Consider the following 15,915-nt stretch of genomic DNA (forward strand, 5'->3'; position numbering starts at 1 on the left):
GGCAGTTGAAGTGATAGTGGAGGCGGTAGAGGTGCAGGATGCAGGTAGCAGGCCGGACGGGGAAGTGGTGATGCCTGACTCAATATTCAGTTGACAGCCTTTCCATGGTTGAGTGAAGTAGACTAGCCACGTCAACAGCTAGTTTGCCAGACCGTAGGCATGCTAGAGGCCCTTTCGGCGGCGTAGCAATGAGGATAGCCAAGGGATAATCAAGAGTGCCTGGTCCGCATTAACAAGGACAATAACTAGACCCTGCTTAGCCGTTGGATACAGCAGTACTCAGCAGCCTGAAAAACAGACAGGGGAGGTATATGAGGAGGAGACAGGGAAGCGGAGAGGTAGGGAGAAGGCAGGCAGCCTCATTCAACCTGCAGACGGACAGGTTGAACCCTCAAAAAAGAAAAAAAGAAAAAGAGAGGAGATGCATTGAGCTGCAGCTAGTTAGGTAAAAGAAATCAATGCAGTTGGAACCATGCACGTAGCAGATTTCAACATCAACATCAATGCCCATGGTTATCGACATCAATTGACAGAAAGCTAAGCGAGAACGAGAGTGATATTGAACCGTCCACGAACTCAAACGCCTCCCAAAGTCAAATGAATGCGGAGGCAAGAAGCAAGTGGAAAAGCAAACAGTACAGGACAGGAAACAAAAAAGAAAAGAAAAAGGCCCAGCTTGACAGTTGACAGCTTAGGGATCATCAGCCTTGCTCTATCTCAAGTCTTCGCTGGAGCCCGAAGTATGAGGGTAAAAAGAACAAAAAACAAAAGGAAAAAGAAAACATCTGACAGCTGCGGCTGGTTGATCAACATAGATCAGGCACGGCTCCCGCTCAAGGTTTGCTCCGGCCGTGCAGCTGGCCGCATTGCATTAATTTTTTTTTCTTGCTTGCTTTCTTTTTCCTTTTCACCCTGAAATTCTGCAATATGCAGTCTCCTTGTTTGTCAGGGATGTAGATGCATTCCGGGGAAGATCGTTGTGTTCTTGTGTCTCCTCCCGTCTGATTTGCCCTTCGGACACTTTATGCAGCGCAAGCTTCCGCTAGTCCGTGTTAAGATCAGCTGAGTAACCTCGACCCGGCACGATGGGTCCGTTGGTCGGTGCATCCAAAATTCAATTTCAACGTTCATGCTACTGTGAATATTGCTGTTATTTTGCTATGCTCGGTTTGGCTCTTCTTTCTTGTCAAATGGTGGCAGACAGCAGTGTCAGGCTCTCGATATCAACTCAAGAGTGGACAGTTGGAGGGGGAAAGATTCCAGATGAAGACAGATAAGATCCCTGTTTGCTTCTCAGACATGGTATAGTGATGGTGCTGTAGTGTGCTGTGGTGCACTGTGAACTGTGAACTGTGATACCGGTGGCAGTGCTCTCGCCCGCGACGACATAGCCTAGCTAGGGTATTTCATTCCTCTGCAAGTGTGTCAGACGTCAATGAATTATTCGACAGGCATTTTCATTGTGAAACCTGGGGGCATCCCTCACTTGTTCTAGGGAGCAGAAGCGAAATCTTTTGATAGGGTCCTGGCGCTTTACTAAGCTAATATTACTCCATAATCATCATAATTCTCATATCATCATGATCATGGAGAAGATGTCGGATCAATCCAGAGGCTGCCACGTCAGACCGTCTGGAGAGGACTAGCTTGGTGTCATCACTATCCATGTCATATCATCCAGCTGAACCGTTTTATCCGATCCAGCCTGTCCAAGGCAGGAATGGGGGCCGTCTCGCCTCCTTTTCTCCTAAACCGTGAGTTCAAGTTTTCGTGTTCTGGTGTAGTTAATGCAAGGTTCAAAAGGGGGTAGAAGGGGTAGAATTGCCTGGTTAGGTTCATCGACGCCGCATCATCCGATCAGCTGAGATTCATGCACTTAATAGTCTGTACAACCGAGCACATTCTATGACAGTCAAGTCAGTTGATAGCGGGGGGCAATCCGGCTCCAGGCAGGCCCACGAAGTTTCTGGCCTCATCGACAGGGGGAGACAGAAATTATCCTGCTCTTTTGCCACATCAAAATCTGGTTTTTCCAAGCGAGAGAAGGATGGGGCAATCGGATGTATGGTCTTGCGCACAGGCAAGAAAGAGGACGGAAATAATTATTATCATAACTAGGAATTGGATAATATTGCTTGGTTTCGTTTCTCCGGCCCGTTAGTGGAGAAATGGGCGTCCGGGTTTTCACTCAACACGTCTCAATTTATTGGAAGGGATCAATCATCCGGTCATGATGATGAAATCTGTTTTCTCTGTCACACTGCACATAGGCTGCAGCAGGGCGAGGGAGAGAGAAAAGTTTGATTGACTTGAAAACGAGCTGAAAAAGGGATCTGAACACCCCCCATGGACCATATCAATTGGATGAGACCGTTCAGTGGTGAAACTGTATGTAAGACGAATTCGTTTCGAGCAAGCCGGTCTATTGGTGGCCAGAGAATAACAGGAAGAGAGGAGAAGTTGAGGAGGGGAGGGGGAGGGGGTATATTGGATCTAATCCCGTGAACGACATAGTATGTGGCCAGCCTCATTGTAATAGCCTTTGATATTGGAATGACAGGGGGGGAAGAAGGTGTGTCGGACCCACTGGATAGTGGGATGGATGCTGCAGCAATGTCGACGAGATCACATTGACAAGAGTAGTACAACCGGCTTCTTTTCTCTCCATTCTCAAAGCTGAGTTTCAGAGGAAGACCGAGGTGGAGCAAAAGATGCAGGGGTTATGAAGTAGAATAGGAGCACGCAAAAACATGCAGAGGGCTTGCGACACCCCCTTAGGAGAAAAGCGAGCATGGGCCAAAAAGTTAATTGATAGATCTTCAACTGAACAGAAGGGTGGTCGTTGGCCAAGGGAGTGTCCACGACATCTGGTCAACCGTGCTAAACCGGATCGCATTTACACAGCATGCAAGGGTGTTTAGGCCAAGTTGCGAATGCATGAGGCAAATGTGAAAAAGGTTCTCAGAGCACTCCACAGCTGATGGCAAGACAGAAGGAAGCCAAGCTGAGGAGATGCAGACAAGGGCATCAGAAGAGAGACGGGCAGACAGACGGCCAAACTAACAGAACCATCCAAGGCCAGTGAAGGCGGGCAGCAATGATGCGAACACGACGGTCGCCCATCCCTCAACATGCAGGACGGACGTGGTATCAAGATATTCAAAGGTGCTCTCCACGTCGAGGCATAAATATCGCCATCTTTCCCCGAGAATCGAGAAGATTTATCACCAACAAAACAGACAACCACAGACAAACAGCATCAGCAATAACAAGCACAACACATTTCCCATCGACATCATCAACTCACAAGGCAGCCACAAGTACCACTTTTTCCCACTTCATCAATACTTCTCTCCTCAATAGTCAAACTTTGCCTTGCCCAACAAACCCCTTCCACGGTCAGGGACTTGATCTACCATCAGGTCCACAGAAGCAAAGCTTGAAACGTCGAGAAAACAGCAAGGAGTAAACAGAATAAAGCGGTAAGTGTGCATTAAAAGCTCGAAGGGTATATAAGGCTGATGAAGAGTGTTTCAAAGTCACCATGTGCTTCTACAGCCAGAAGAGATTCCTTTGCGGCGATTGGGCCTGGGGCAACTTTGCTGCCAAGTGCAACCACGAATACCGAATGGGCGAAACCTGCGGTATGAAACTCGTCCACAACACCGAGAACATTCAAGCCATCTGCAAGCTTTGCGAGAAGATCCAAACCAAGCACCGTAGACGCAACACGGAGGTTGAGCGCATCAACCGGTGGCGCCGCGAGGGAAGCGTCATGAAAGCTTCCATGGAGAAATCTCAGGCCATGGTCAAAGATTTCGAACAGGAAATCAACCAATTGGAGCATGAGAGACAAATGAAACAGAGATCTATTGGCAAGTGAGCACAAACGACCAGGAACATATGCGGGGGCCAAAATTTGAGGGTGAATGGAGAGTTGGTCCAGTATGCAAAAAATTGGGGAGGTATCAACTGCTGACGATATCATGTAATAACGCTTTCTTTAATTGCTTTTCCTTTCTCATGTGTTTTTGGCTTTTTTCTACTTCTTCTTTTGTTGATTATATCATAATTTTGCAACATCTTTCGGGATAATAAGGATAGCATAGGCTTCGGACTAGCGATGACTGCGTGGAGCAGAGACTTGGACTAGCTAGTGGATCGAGATTGAATTGAATGGAATGGAATGTGTTTTAACGTTGTCACAATTGCAAGCTGAGAGTCGCTGGTTGCCAATGAGTTTCCGTAAAAGCTGCATCAACAGCCGTCTCAGGAGGTTCGCGCCAGCCCTGGACAACCGGGATATTCTGGGATTAGGCGCCCAAGGGGGTTTGCCTTTTTTTGTGCTTCGGACAATCTGTCGCTAACCGCCTATCATTTTCCTCCGTGACCAGGGGCGTCGCGACACATAGGGCGGGCCTGCGCCGCAGCCGAGAAGCTTGCGCATGAAATTTCCATCAGCGCGAGAGACAGACGGGGCCACCTGGTACCTCGCTTAGACTCCTTTATGTGCTCCCCTTCTTCTCTCTTCCTATCTTCTTTCCTCCTTCTGGTGTTTTTATTTTCCATTTTGTTGTTTGACGTTGAAAAGAAATAAAAAAAAAAAAAGGAATAATAAAAGGCGGGAGAGGCCTGTGACCTCTTTTACGCTTGCCACGCGCAGTTTTGGGCACCGCAATTAAGCGCGCGTCTGCCTTAACTATCATGTGATATAAGCGCTACCTCGTCTTTCTCTCTTGATGTTGAAAAGGGAAAACCAATTAAAACAAGACAGATAATTGAATAACATAATAACTATGCTGCCTTTCTTGGACGGCATCATCCATTTGGGTTTACACCTTTGTTTGGCGTTGGCGGGACAGCTAGGAGCTGTTATCGTCAAGATGCCCGGCTACGAAGCGCTCTCCGCCTATCAACCTGCAGCAAGGCGTCTTTCGCATTACGCGCTACCTGTAACTGAAAATCCCCTTTTGTCCCGCTCTTGGCAGCCGCTACCAGAGTTGTATCCTTGCGGTTAAGAAACCTACAGCCGCATGAAGTGGGCCAAACGGGCTCCGGGGCCGTTGCGTTTTGCTTGCCGCCCGCTCCCTTGTCCCTTTTTAACCCAATGCTAATTGACCTTCTAGCCAATCTCTTACGTCCTCTAGTCTATGACGCTGTTTCATACGGATGGATATTCTTACAACTTCACTGGCTGAAATTTATACCTTTCGTAGACGGGAGCCATTGTTAACTTTCCCTGGGCTCCTTTTTCATGCTATTTTGCCATTTTTTCCAGGGTCTGTAGGATCACAGCTAGCCATATATTGTCCCCATTTTGTCAGCTTTAATGCTATATGTTAGCTTTGACTAGCTCTGCTGTCGATATCCTTCCTGGCGTCACTTCGCTACCCCGACCGGATCTATTGGTCCTCTCCGCCCTCACAACTGAACTTCCGTATTGGCTTAACCCACAGGTGTTTGGTGATGCCTATACCTATAGACTAAACTGATGGTGTTTTAAAAATAGGGAGTAGGCACTAGGTAGATAAGGTAACTAATCCTTAGATTGATGTTACTTATACATATCTATTAAATATTGCGTTAAATTTGCGAATACAGGGAATGGCCCAACCTCTTGACTGCAAGAGTGTCTCTCGGAATGAGGTACCGTTCGCAGCAAAGATACCCACACCTTCATAAGATCTCAAACGCAGTCACTAACTCCTCTAATCGTACATCAGATGCTGAATAACCTGTATGATGTTCGCCACAGCAATGCCTGCCTAGTGGTTAACCCACCAAAACATGCTAGGACCTCCTACTAAGGCTGCCGTCTACATACACTTGCCCAGCACTAGCATTCTCGATATTTCCCGCCTCCATATCGATAGCTGAGTCCCGTGAAGCGCGGATAGGTCCAGATAGCAATTCATGCAACTCATCGCCTGCGATAGCTTGTGGCTTGAAATCTCGTCCACGCTATTTTTCTGCAATACTGGTCTGCTGTCAACTAAGAATCATATGGACAAATTTGTTCCAATTTTGTGATGTTGATCAGAGGCCGAGTGCATTCATAGAACGCAACGCGTCGTTGGAGTATGTCTACACTTTTTCGGAGTTGACGGTTGTCGAAGTCATTCTCAAGGGTTGCAAATTTCAATCTGCAAAATTCCTCAAAGCTCACTCCGTTTAAACGTGCAGCGAGCTCGTCGGCCCAATCAAGCATCCGAGCCATACATAAGCTTGAACCTGACTCGAATATCAAGGAAATGTTCTCATATCTTTCTGTGAAAACAGTAAGTACCTTGCATGATACATTCGATAAAGGAGGCTGTCCAGTAGACTAAGTTAAACCCTGCCCTTTCACTTGAATGTTGTGAAATTAAGCCTTGCAATCAATTGCTAGGAAATAGCAACAGATATCATGGGCGTTGATAATACTAGAGAATCAATATAGTAACACCCACACAAGCTAGTTATATTAACGAGGCCCAAGCTTTAAATAACGGATACATATGTGTACATGAATCATCCACGGCCCCTGACCTCATCTGAAAATCCTTCTTTATGCCATTGGCAGGCCTCCAGGTCTCATTTGGAGGACGAGCTCTGTTCACCCATGTTTTCAAAACCGCTGTCAGTTGGAATAAAGCCCTTGATTCCGGCGCTAGCAATTTTTGACCCATATCCTCCCTCCTTGCCAGCACTGGACGGAAAAAACTTGAAAGTGCCATCTAGATGGACATGGAGCGAGCCAATGCGTGTACCTGTATGAGTCTCTAGCCCGACGGTTATGACATTCTGGTTATCACTCCTATCCTTAGAGGATACATGAGCCCTAGAACCTCTATGAGAAAATTGGTATTAGTTTAGAACACGCTGTAAGCACGAGAAGAACGCATACTGAATATTTGCAGCGACTATCCGTGGATCCTTAACAGAGTCAGCATCTTCGTTCCTTTTTTGATAAGTTACTCACAGCTTTTTCAATTTCATTGCAAACTGAATCCGTCACGGCTGACCATTGCCCACCGTCAGTGCCATTGCTGTGCCATTGCTGTGCCATTGCTGTGCCATTGCTGACCACGAGCTCCTCAATAGGGACGCCCACATATCGGAGAAGGGCCCTAGAGGAGGTTTGGAAAACCCTAGCAATATTATGGCCCATTTTAGGGATAAATCAATATGGGCAACGTGTAGAAAAGTCGTAGTTTTAATATGTCAGATGTCATACTTCCGTGGGGTTTCTGTGCAAATACATGGCTCTAGACACAAGGTTTAGGCAACCAGCCCGCCGTATCTGGGTAGTTAGTATCATTGCTTCCTACTATGGCTCGTAAATGGCACCGCCCATCCCTACTTAAATACAGAAACAACCCTCTTGCCTTTTCCATCAGTTGCTTCCGTTGGCTTTCCGTAGCTTAAGTCCCTTCATCATCCATTCATCATAGAGGAGGTCTATCGCTGTAGGCCTATCCTTAGGGTTCCACTGCAGAGCAGCTCGAAGCCATCGTAAAAACCCCTCTTTGTCCTCACCACGAATTTCGGTTGCTAAAGTTTGTAGAGTTATATTGGGAATAGGGGCCAATTCCTTCCAGTTGCCTATTGAGTAAGGGAAACATCAGTGAGGCACCTCATTATGGCTCTAAAACGCACAAGTGAAAGCCATAAAGGGCTACAATCATACCAGACTCATCCCAGAAAACCGAAGTAAGCTTGCTCTTTCCACGGAACTCAGGTGGCGGGGCCCCCAGAACTGCAACCAACTCCGCTAGGTGGACCCGGTCATCAAAAATGCCATCGGGATTTTTACCATCAAAAAGAGTGTGGGAGCAAACTAAATCCCATGCCTTCGTATAGATGAGGTTAGTAAGGATGCAAAAAATGGAAGCACAAGGGTCCTCTAAACTACAGACAAGAGATGTGCAAAACTCACAACCATGGCAACATTCCAAATGTCCACCTTATGATCCCACTTCATTTTCAAGATAACCTCGGGGGCCCTGTAGACTTTCGGCATGATATCCTCAACGTGCTCCTTGTCGCCAAACCGAGCTTCACCAAAGTCACTAAGCAGAGGTATACCATTACTTAGTGGGAATCTTGAAGATTTATATATTGTTTGGTCCTTTAGCACCTTCCTTGGTGATGGTGCCTCAACTGCCTTTTCTTCAAAGGATGAAAGCGTCTTGTCATCTGGTGCGGGGAGTAGTAGATTTTTCAATTGAAGGTCTTTATCAGAATCAGCCCTGCGGTTCCAAAGGTAGGGGGATGGGTATTACCGGTATGGATGACATTGGGCACAGAGTGCAGGTAATCCAAAATGACAAGTAGCTGCCTGATGCAAGGTTTCAAATCTTCAAGAGTCATTGCCTGACCCGGAATCCACTGCATCAGCTCGCTTGCACTAATTCCCAGTGGTTCATGTACAAGGCAGACATGCCAGCCATGAGGCCCTTCAATGGAGAAATGGTTAAGGAGTTTGCGAATGAACCTTTTCCCTGGGTGTCCTGTTGGCACCGAGTTCATACGTTCGTAAACTTGCAGTTCATGATTCGTTTCCTGGCCCGTTACATAGACCTTCAAAACGACGTATTTGGAATCACTAATTTAGTCCTTCCATTAGAATCGTATGGATCGTTCTAACGGAAACTTGGCTACGCCCACAGTAGATCTTTACCAAACCAAACAGTTGAGGTCACCCCGTAGCCCAGCTTAGCAAGCATTTGATACCTATTGTGGAGCACCTCCCCTTGATGAACTGGGTAATATTTCTCAGGTCGATACGTTGGTAGAGTCTCCTCTTCAAATTCTAATAACTGATCGATTAAATCGGTACCGGCCTTTGAAAAATTTCGGGGCGTTGATGTCCATTGCGACGAGGACATTGCCGTATAATGCGCACGTGTAGGTCGCAGACCAGGAAAGGAAGAAACTTGCTGAAAACAAGACGCCAACGGCGCAGTAATGGCGAAACTTTGACGAATATAGGGTATCCGAATATTCCGAGCGGTTTGTACAGCTCTTTTCATATTGAGAGTATGGCTAGCCCTTTCTCCCAATAGTGGACGAATTTGTCGTCCCTGGGAATGTTAGAGTAGAGCGTGAGGTACTTGAACAGTTAGTGTTTGAACCCGCGTTCAGCGCCACGTCCTCCTTAGTTAGAATATTCACTTCTTATTGGCCACCGCCATGTCTCATAACTGGTGGCTGGGCGCTAACTTGTTCTTTTTGCCCCTAAATGCTGGCGGCCATTCAATGTGATGCTACTACCAAAAATATATGGGCAGGAGCATCAAGATTGATGTTCTGCACTATCCTACTACTCCTGCCCACTACTACGCTGGTGACGCCATCACTAACCATGATATGCTTGCTACCATGGCCTGCTATATAGTCTCACAGCCAGAATACACAAGCAGCAGAATCGAGCATACCTTCAATGTTATCCCTCAACCACAGCCAATAGTTAGTTAAGTGTCCTTTGATGTCCTTAACCTGAAAGCCACACCCACACCTTCTAGGTTACTCACTACTATTAGTACAATAATACCTTATAAACTAGCTCTTGACTCACTCCTAGACTAAGGGCCTAGGCCAATAAATCATGTCACTTATCTAGGCCAGAAAGAGCTCTGCTGGTGTACCTCTCCCTTGGGGCTCGTATCCGAGTGGCCCAGATAAAATCTCCGTCAGGGACATCAGGTCTGTCTCAGTGAACTCTGGTGGCAGCTTCTCGTATTCTTCAACAGAAAATTTTTCTTCGAATTCATAGCCGTCAAAGGCTAAGAGCTTATCGTCATCCTGATTGTAGTTGAGTTCAAGATATTCAGAATCCCATATCTAGGGCGGGGGTACTATCAAATATATTTCGAACATTGCTTCCCGAGGCGTTATACCACTTTAATGGCGGTTGTCCAAGGACTCGTTTCAAGCCAACGACCATGCTCTTCCGGTCTGCTATGAAGGAATTCATGAATGTCCTTCCTATGATAATTTCGAATATCTTTTAGATCTTTCTGTCAGCAGTTTTCTCACACCTTTTGACGCGGATGGATACTAACTAAACAGCCAACGCTCCACATATCTACATTCTTATCGAGAGGTTGCGCATAGACTGACTCGGGTGCGCGCACGTACCAAGGGGTGGACTGTTTTGTCCATAACTACACAAGTTAGCTTGGGGCCGGCTATGGTTTATGCATAACCCTTGGGAATGGTGTGTATTGAACGATATAGTAACATTTCCTTTGCATATATAACTTTAGCTAAATTTGACGCTGAGATTATGATTTTTCACTTGTCTCGGATGAAGTCGTCGGAAGGGTGTCCCTTCTTAACCTATTGTTACATATAAATTGAATGGAGATTGATATTCCCGACCAGGGCAAGATATTATACATTACTATGCTGTGCTCTTCTTATAACATGGGAATCACAATTTATACACTGCTACCCTTTTACTTACCTTGTCTATAAATCTGGGCGAGATACAGCACTGCTCACAGCGCCTTTCTTCCCTTGGGCATCCTTGCAAGCCAGTAAAGACTTATGGCTGCCACAATGTTAAAAACTATGTACACCCATATAATACCAAAATTTCGCCATCTCGTATCGTAGGATGAGCTCACATGTTCGAGGAATATGTTTGTATCCTTGATCTTGCAGTATTGGCAGGTGTCCACCGTGTCGGGGTCCAATAAGTATCCGCCTAACCTTGATATATAGTCAGCCATATACTCGCCGCATGACTGACCATCGCGTGGATTAATGAGAATGAACTCATTAGTCGCACACGAAACCTCAACGTTAGCTAGGCCTGTAGACAGAACTGACGAGACCCAATATGACAATGGCGAGGCTCGATATAGGAATATCCAGAATCGAGGCATTTGCGCGGGCGAAGCCAGCACGCCGCAGAAAAAGAACACAAGAACAAAAAGAAAATTGGCAATGTTGCCGCCATCTTCAGCAGAGCCGGCGAAGGAGATACACATATGGGCAAAGGTGGAAACCCAAAGCAGAAACTGCCAGAACAGTAGCCACATTAACCACCCCCGTTCGTTGCCCTGGCCGGCAGCCGCAGCATTCTTATAAAGGCCAACAGGGAAATAGAAAAACGCCCACATGAAGACTGAGGCAAGGGTATTCCAAGGTATCTCAGAGATAATCTGACTGGCCATAAAGACTACCCAGGAGTAAGTTTTTGCAGGGCGTTCGCGCACCTCATATAAAGAGCGCTGTGCAACAAAACTTGGCATTTGTTGATCGACCAGCTGTCCAACAAGGCTCATCATCTCGAAAATTGCAAACATTTGATTTTGAAGTCCTTGTATGGTAAGGGGTGCATTAAGAAAGACTAGACCGATGAATAGACTAGTAGTGATGCAGAGCAGAAGCTTGGAGTAGATGTAGGAGGGCGATCGCCAAGTGTGCTGGAACACGCGTTCTGTAACAACAAGAAATTGCTGCCATAGCGGTGCAGCAAACTCATTGTGGGAGGCTGAGCCAGTCACATCACCCGGTGGTTGATCTAATCCATTCACCTTAAGGCGTGTCAATTCTTCCTGAACAGCCTGGTATTCGGGGCTGGAACGCCATGTTTGATGCCAGTCAATATCGGAGGAACTCCCAGGAGCAGCACCAATGGCCTCAAGCATCCATTCAGCTGGGTTGGCACTAAGTGGGCAAGCGGCAGCACCATTACCCTCAAAATAATCGATAAGAGTTTGAGAATTCTCGCCGATGTCACCTGTGTATTGATGGTGTATATTAGTACTTTATACAAAACAGCTGCCTAGTAGGCCGTCTTGCCAATAACAACGGAAGGATATTGTTAGCTGGGGAACTGGGGCTACTGACCAAAGTAAACTTGTTTGCCCCCCTCTGCGAGTAAGAGTAGACGGTCGAACCTCTGAAAGAGCATTGCGGATGGTTGATGAATCGTACAAAGGATCGACTGGCCAGCCTTGGATAGCTTTTCCAGTAAGGCCAAAATAGCCCAGCTGGTTTGAGAGTCAAGTCCTGAGGTAGGCTCATCAACAAAAAGCAGCAGAGGCGGCTTTGCGACTAATTCGACGCCAATAGTCAAGCGTTTACGTTGTTCAATATTTAGGCCCTCGCCTAGAACACCGATAACTGCATCGGCATACCCTTGCATGTCTAGCATTTTGATGACTTCCTCAACGTAGGCGAGCTTCTCAGCCTTTGGTGTACCTTCCGGCTGTCGAAGAAGTGCGGAGAATGTCAGCGCCTGAAGGAGTTAAAAAAAAATCAGTACTCCTGTAGAATCAGGCAGCTTTTTGGGTAACTTCAAAAAGAGGACTCAAAAGCTCCAGTGTAAGTACAATTGATTAATGTACCCGGACGTTATATAGACTCACCTCTCGAACGGTACTCGTCTCTAAATGGAGGTCCTGTTGTTGAGCGTAGCCCGTTTTCCGCTGGAAACCACTGTCTCGCATTTTCCCATTGACCAGAATTTCGCCAGTGATGGCGCCAACACCTGCGCGCCGTTCAGCTAAACAATCCAGAAGACTGGTCTTACCGGCACCGGAAACACCCATTAAGGCTGTGAGAGTGCCAGGCTTAACCCAGCCATCAATGTTGTCTAGGATGCGCCGGGTTTCTTTCTTGATTTTGATCTCGTGGCATACATTGCTCCAATGGAACACACTAGTAGAACCTTGAAAGCCATTTTTTTCTTCGGATGAATGGTCTTCTAGTAACGCTACCACTGGCACTGGAACGGATATCGAATTTTCGGTATCATGGCTGCCTTTGACTGAAGATCGGGGTACAAAGCCTCGGCGAAAAACAAGGATCTCACCTTTGGACTTTTTGGCACGAATATACTCACTAGTAATGAAATATATGAGATGGTTGAAAACAGCCATGGCGAGAATAATGCTGACATTACGCCATTTATGACTGCGGTAGTAGCGATATGCCGTGTTGATGTAGTGGTCTCCATTCACATAAGTACTACCCGTGATAGCTCCAACAGCGTTGCAAGCTACATTATTCAATGAGGTATTTGTATAGTCAGGTATATAAGAGGTGCACGGAAAGTTGCGGCCGTGGAACTCATTGATCATAAGTGCCTCATATCCATAAGCCACCGGGTTCAGATAATGAATCCATCGACACCAGGGTAGCATGTAGTCAATCGGGACAACAAATCCAGTAAAGATAAGCAGAGCAAGCATCATTATTGATGCCGGCACCATGGCCTGTTGTTCTGTCCGTGACAGTGAGCCGCTGAAATATTGTATTAGTGGTTGACCTCAATGCATGAAGCGCGGAGTCAAGAGCAACAAGAGCGCGTCAACTTACATAAACCTGAATATGCCAGACATGCCCAAAACAATAAGGAATACGACCAATAGGTAAAAGAAGAAGTTCTCAACAGTGCGGTGGAGATTGGTCATGAAATAAAACACCAAGTTAAAAGATATCGTGCTCGTAATCTTGATAGGTAAGTCAACTAGGACGGAAGAATATGACTCGGCAGACGGGTGGTAAAAGGCATATCGGGTATGCTTTTCCACAATTGGTCGTTGAGCATAAAGCGTCATAACTTCGAGGATGGAGGAGAAGGAATTGAACAAAATGGCCATAAAAAGGACGACAGAGCGACCGTAGAAGGAACTCGTGTTTAAGGGTAAGTTGTAGAATAAGGAAGACATGATGAGGGCCATCATCATATTTCCAACCATTACCCAGATAGCCGGCCACGGATCCGCCTTAAATCGTGCCCACCCGCGCCACATACAAAGGCGAACCTGCTGGGTGTAGGTCAGAATGTAAGGTGAGCCGAGACGCTGGCCATGGGCTTGCTGTGACTTTTTGAGTCGTCGGAAGACTTCGGCATCAGGGCCATCAATCGGATGTTGCGTTTTGTATTCTTCAATTTCCGCCTGTAGCGTGAAATGCTCAGTGCTATTCAGCCAGGCTTTGACAAATTCCTCGACAGTCCGCGGGGGGTTGCAACCAGCACGCACGATGCGCTCCGTAGGGAGCGTCATGGAGGTGAGGAAGTCAGGGGTTGTTTGGCGTTCCGGGCACTCAAATCCAAGGTTGGTAAAATATTGTTTAGCTTTGGACACAGGCCCAAAGTATATCTGGTGCCCGTTATAGATGAGTAGAACTTTGTCGAATAAATCATAGGCGCTTTGTGGGGCCTGATACATTGAAACAGCACAAGCCTGGCCAAAAAGCTCAGATTGTAGCCTCAGAGTTTTGCAGAATTCGACAGCGTTTGCAGAGTCTAGTCCGCGGGTCGAGCTGGAATAACCATTAGTTATGAATGAAAAGGAACTGTGGTATAGAAACTTTACTTACTTGTCCCAACACTGAAATGGAGCATTGGCTAGTGTTGCCTCTGCAATGGTGACGCGCTTGCGTTCCCCGCCTGAGACCCCCTGGATGAACTGGTCCCCTACTTTGGTATTGACGGTGTGACTAATACCGTACATAGCCATGACGACATCGCGAAGATGCTCGCAGTATCTATGAGGCACAAAGTCAGAAGGAAAGATTTAAAAAATTTCTCTTATATTATACATACTCGTCCCGAGGAATGCCCTGAGGCAGTTGCTGTGGGCAGCGTGCACGGGATGCAAAGGTCAATGTCTCACCAACCGTCAACACCGGAAAATGGACGTCGGTCTCGGCAGTGTATATAGCATCACCTCGATGTGCTGTATGCATCTCTTTAGCTGAAAGGCCGCGATAATTGAGATACGAGCCATCTTTGATGTAGATGCCGTTCGTTTCTCCTGAGATTGTCTTAAGGAAAGTTGAGCAGCCAGAGCCCGGGGGACCGAGGACAGCACACATCTCACCGGGGTGGATGATACCGTTGAACTGACGCAGAATTTCGATTTGCGTCTGACCCGAGGTGCTAAACAGGAAGCGTCGAATTATACTTGGAATTGCTAACCATATATTGGCTACATCCTTTTGGTAGTCGGCCGGTGTGCCGTAGCCAAATACATTGAGGTTCTGGAAACATAGACCAACCTGACGAGAGCTTTGGCCACTTTCCCTCGCGACCCTTGAGACATTTGTAGCCCATGCACGAGCGTTGAACTTTTTGCCGTGTGGATTCAAGGGCGAGTCTCTGTCAGTGCCGCCGAATATAGGTTGGTTATCAGGATTGGATTTGTTCATAGAGTATTCCTGGGCAAGCTTCTGTACTGTGGAATGGTGGGACTGTATTGACTCCGCAACATCCTGCTCACTCTCATGGGCTAACGGGAGAGAACCGGGTATCCAGTGTTCTTTGAACTTCTCGGGTGGCGTGGCCAGCATGGTGGTCTGCGCTGGTAAAGAACAGCTCTTGGATTGATAACGGTCTGAACCTTCTTCTGAGCACGATGGCAAAGCGCGCGTAGAGGATGCAGATAATGGCAGCTGGCACTAATGACGAAGATAGTATGACCAGGTGAGAATATCACGGAGGCTGCTGGCAAACTGCCGTATGCTTTGTATTATATATCATTTTGGCTACACGTTCAGGGTATAGCCATATCTCGAGTACTGCTATGGGTGTCGTCCAAGTCCGCCGTGTGCCCGGAGCTGCAGCCATTCTGATCCACTAACTAACTAGTTACCACTTAGCTAACACGGTCGTAATTATCATTCGTTTGCCGTCAGGGAGTAAATATTGGGCTCTGCGGCGGAAGCAGATTTCGAGTTGAGGTTCTTCCGCCGAGTCTCGGACAAGTTAAGGTTGGCGACCACGCTACTACGGAGTATCAAAATTTGTTTTAGCTTGTAAAGCTATAACTAACTAACAAATACCGTGCAGCCAATAATAATAAAGGTATTTTAAATAGCACCTTTTTATATGGGTAATACTTTACAACCTTGCCTATGTAAGCCTTGCTTTCTCTCTCCTTCTACCCAGGCCTCTCTCCTTACGCGTCT

At 46.8% G+C, this 15,915-nt stretch overlaps 5 protein-coding genes across 5 annotated transcripts; 1 reads left to right on the forward strand and 4 right to left on the reverse strand.

Moving 5' to 3' along the window:
- Nucleotides 1-3,544: 3,544 nt before the first annotated feature.
- MGYG_07874 (hypothetical protein) lies at nucleotides 3,545-3,883 on the forward strand (the record flags this gene model as incomplete). The annotated part of the gene is made up of 1 exon (XM_003169658.1): nucleotides 3,545-3,883. The coding sequence occupies one exon, from the start codon at nucleotides 3,545-3,547 to the stop codon at nucleotides 3,881-3,883; it is 339 nt and encodes a 112-aa protein (XP_003169706.1).
- Nucleotides 3,884-6,573: 2,690 nt separating this feature from the next.
- Nucleotides 6,574-7,150, reverse strand: MGYG_07875 (hypothetical protein; the record flags this gene model as incomplete). The annotated part of the gene is made up of 3 exons (XM_003169659.1): nucleotides 6,574-6,829; nucleotides 6,887-6,915; nucleotides 6,962-7,150. 3 exons carry the CDS (start codon nucleotides 7,148-7,150, stop codon nucleotides 6,574-6,576), a joined length of 474 nt encoding a protein of 157 aa, XP_003169707.1.
- A 225-nt stretch (nucleotides 7,151-7,375) lies between these two features.
- Nucleotides 7,376-9,014, reverse strand: MGYG_07876 (CMGC protein kinase; the record flags this gene model as incomplete). The annotated part of the gene is made up of 5 exons (XM_003169660.1): nucleotides 7,376-7,584; nucleotides 7,670-7,832; nucleotides 7,919-8,214; nucleotides 8,265-8,587; nucleotides 8,650-9,014. The coding sequence occupies 5 exons, from the start codon at nucleotides 9,012-9,014 to the stop codon at nucleotides 7,376-7,378; spliced, it is 1,356 nt and encodes a 451-aa protein (XP_003169708.1).
- Nucleotides 9,015-9,600: 586 nt separating this feature from the next.
- MGYG_09176 (hypothetical protein) lies at nucleotides 9,601-9,958 on the reverse strand (the record flags this gene model as incomplete). The annotated part of the gene is made up of 2 exons (XM_003169661.1): nucleotides 9,601-9,786; nucleotides 9,860-9,958. 2 exons carry the CDS (start codon nucleotides 9,956-9,958, stop codon nucleotides 9,601-9,603), a joined length of 285 nt encoding a protein of 94 aa, XP_003169709.1.
- Nucleotides 9,959-10,484: 526 nt separating this feature from the next.
- MGYG_09177 (ATP-binding cassette transporter) lies at nucleotides 10,485-15,297 on the reverse strand (the record flags this gene model as incomplete). Its single annotated transcript, XM_003169662.1, has 6 exons — nucleotides 10,485-11,734; nucleotides 11,845-12,235; nucleotides 12,366-13,242; nucleotides 13,318-14,268; nucleotides 14,326-14,493; nucleotides 14,552-15,297. 6 exons carry the CDS (start codon nucleotides 15,295-15,297, stop codon nucleotides 10,485-10,487), a joined length of 4,383 nt encoding a protein of 1,460 aa, XP_003169710.1.
- Nucleotides 15,298-15,915: the final 618 nt, after the last annotated feature.

This window comes from Nannizzia gypsea, genomic scaffold (genome assembly GCF_000150975.2).
Source record: "Nannizzia gypsea CBS 118893 supercont1.8 genomic scaffold, whole genome shotgun sequence".
Lineage (NCBI taxonomy): Eukaryota > Fungi > Ascomycota > Eurotiomycetes > Onygenales > Arthrodermataceae > Nannizzia > Nannizzia gypsea.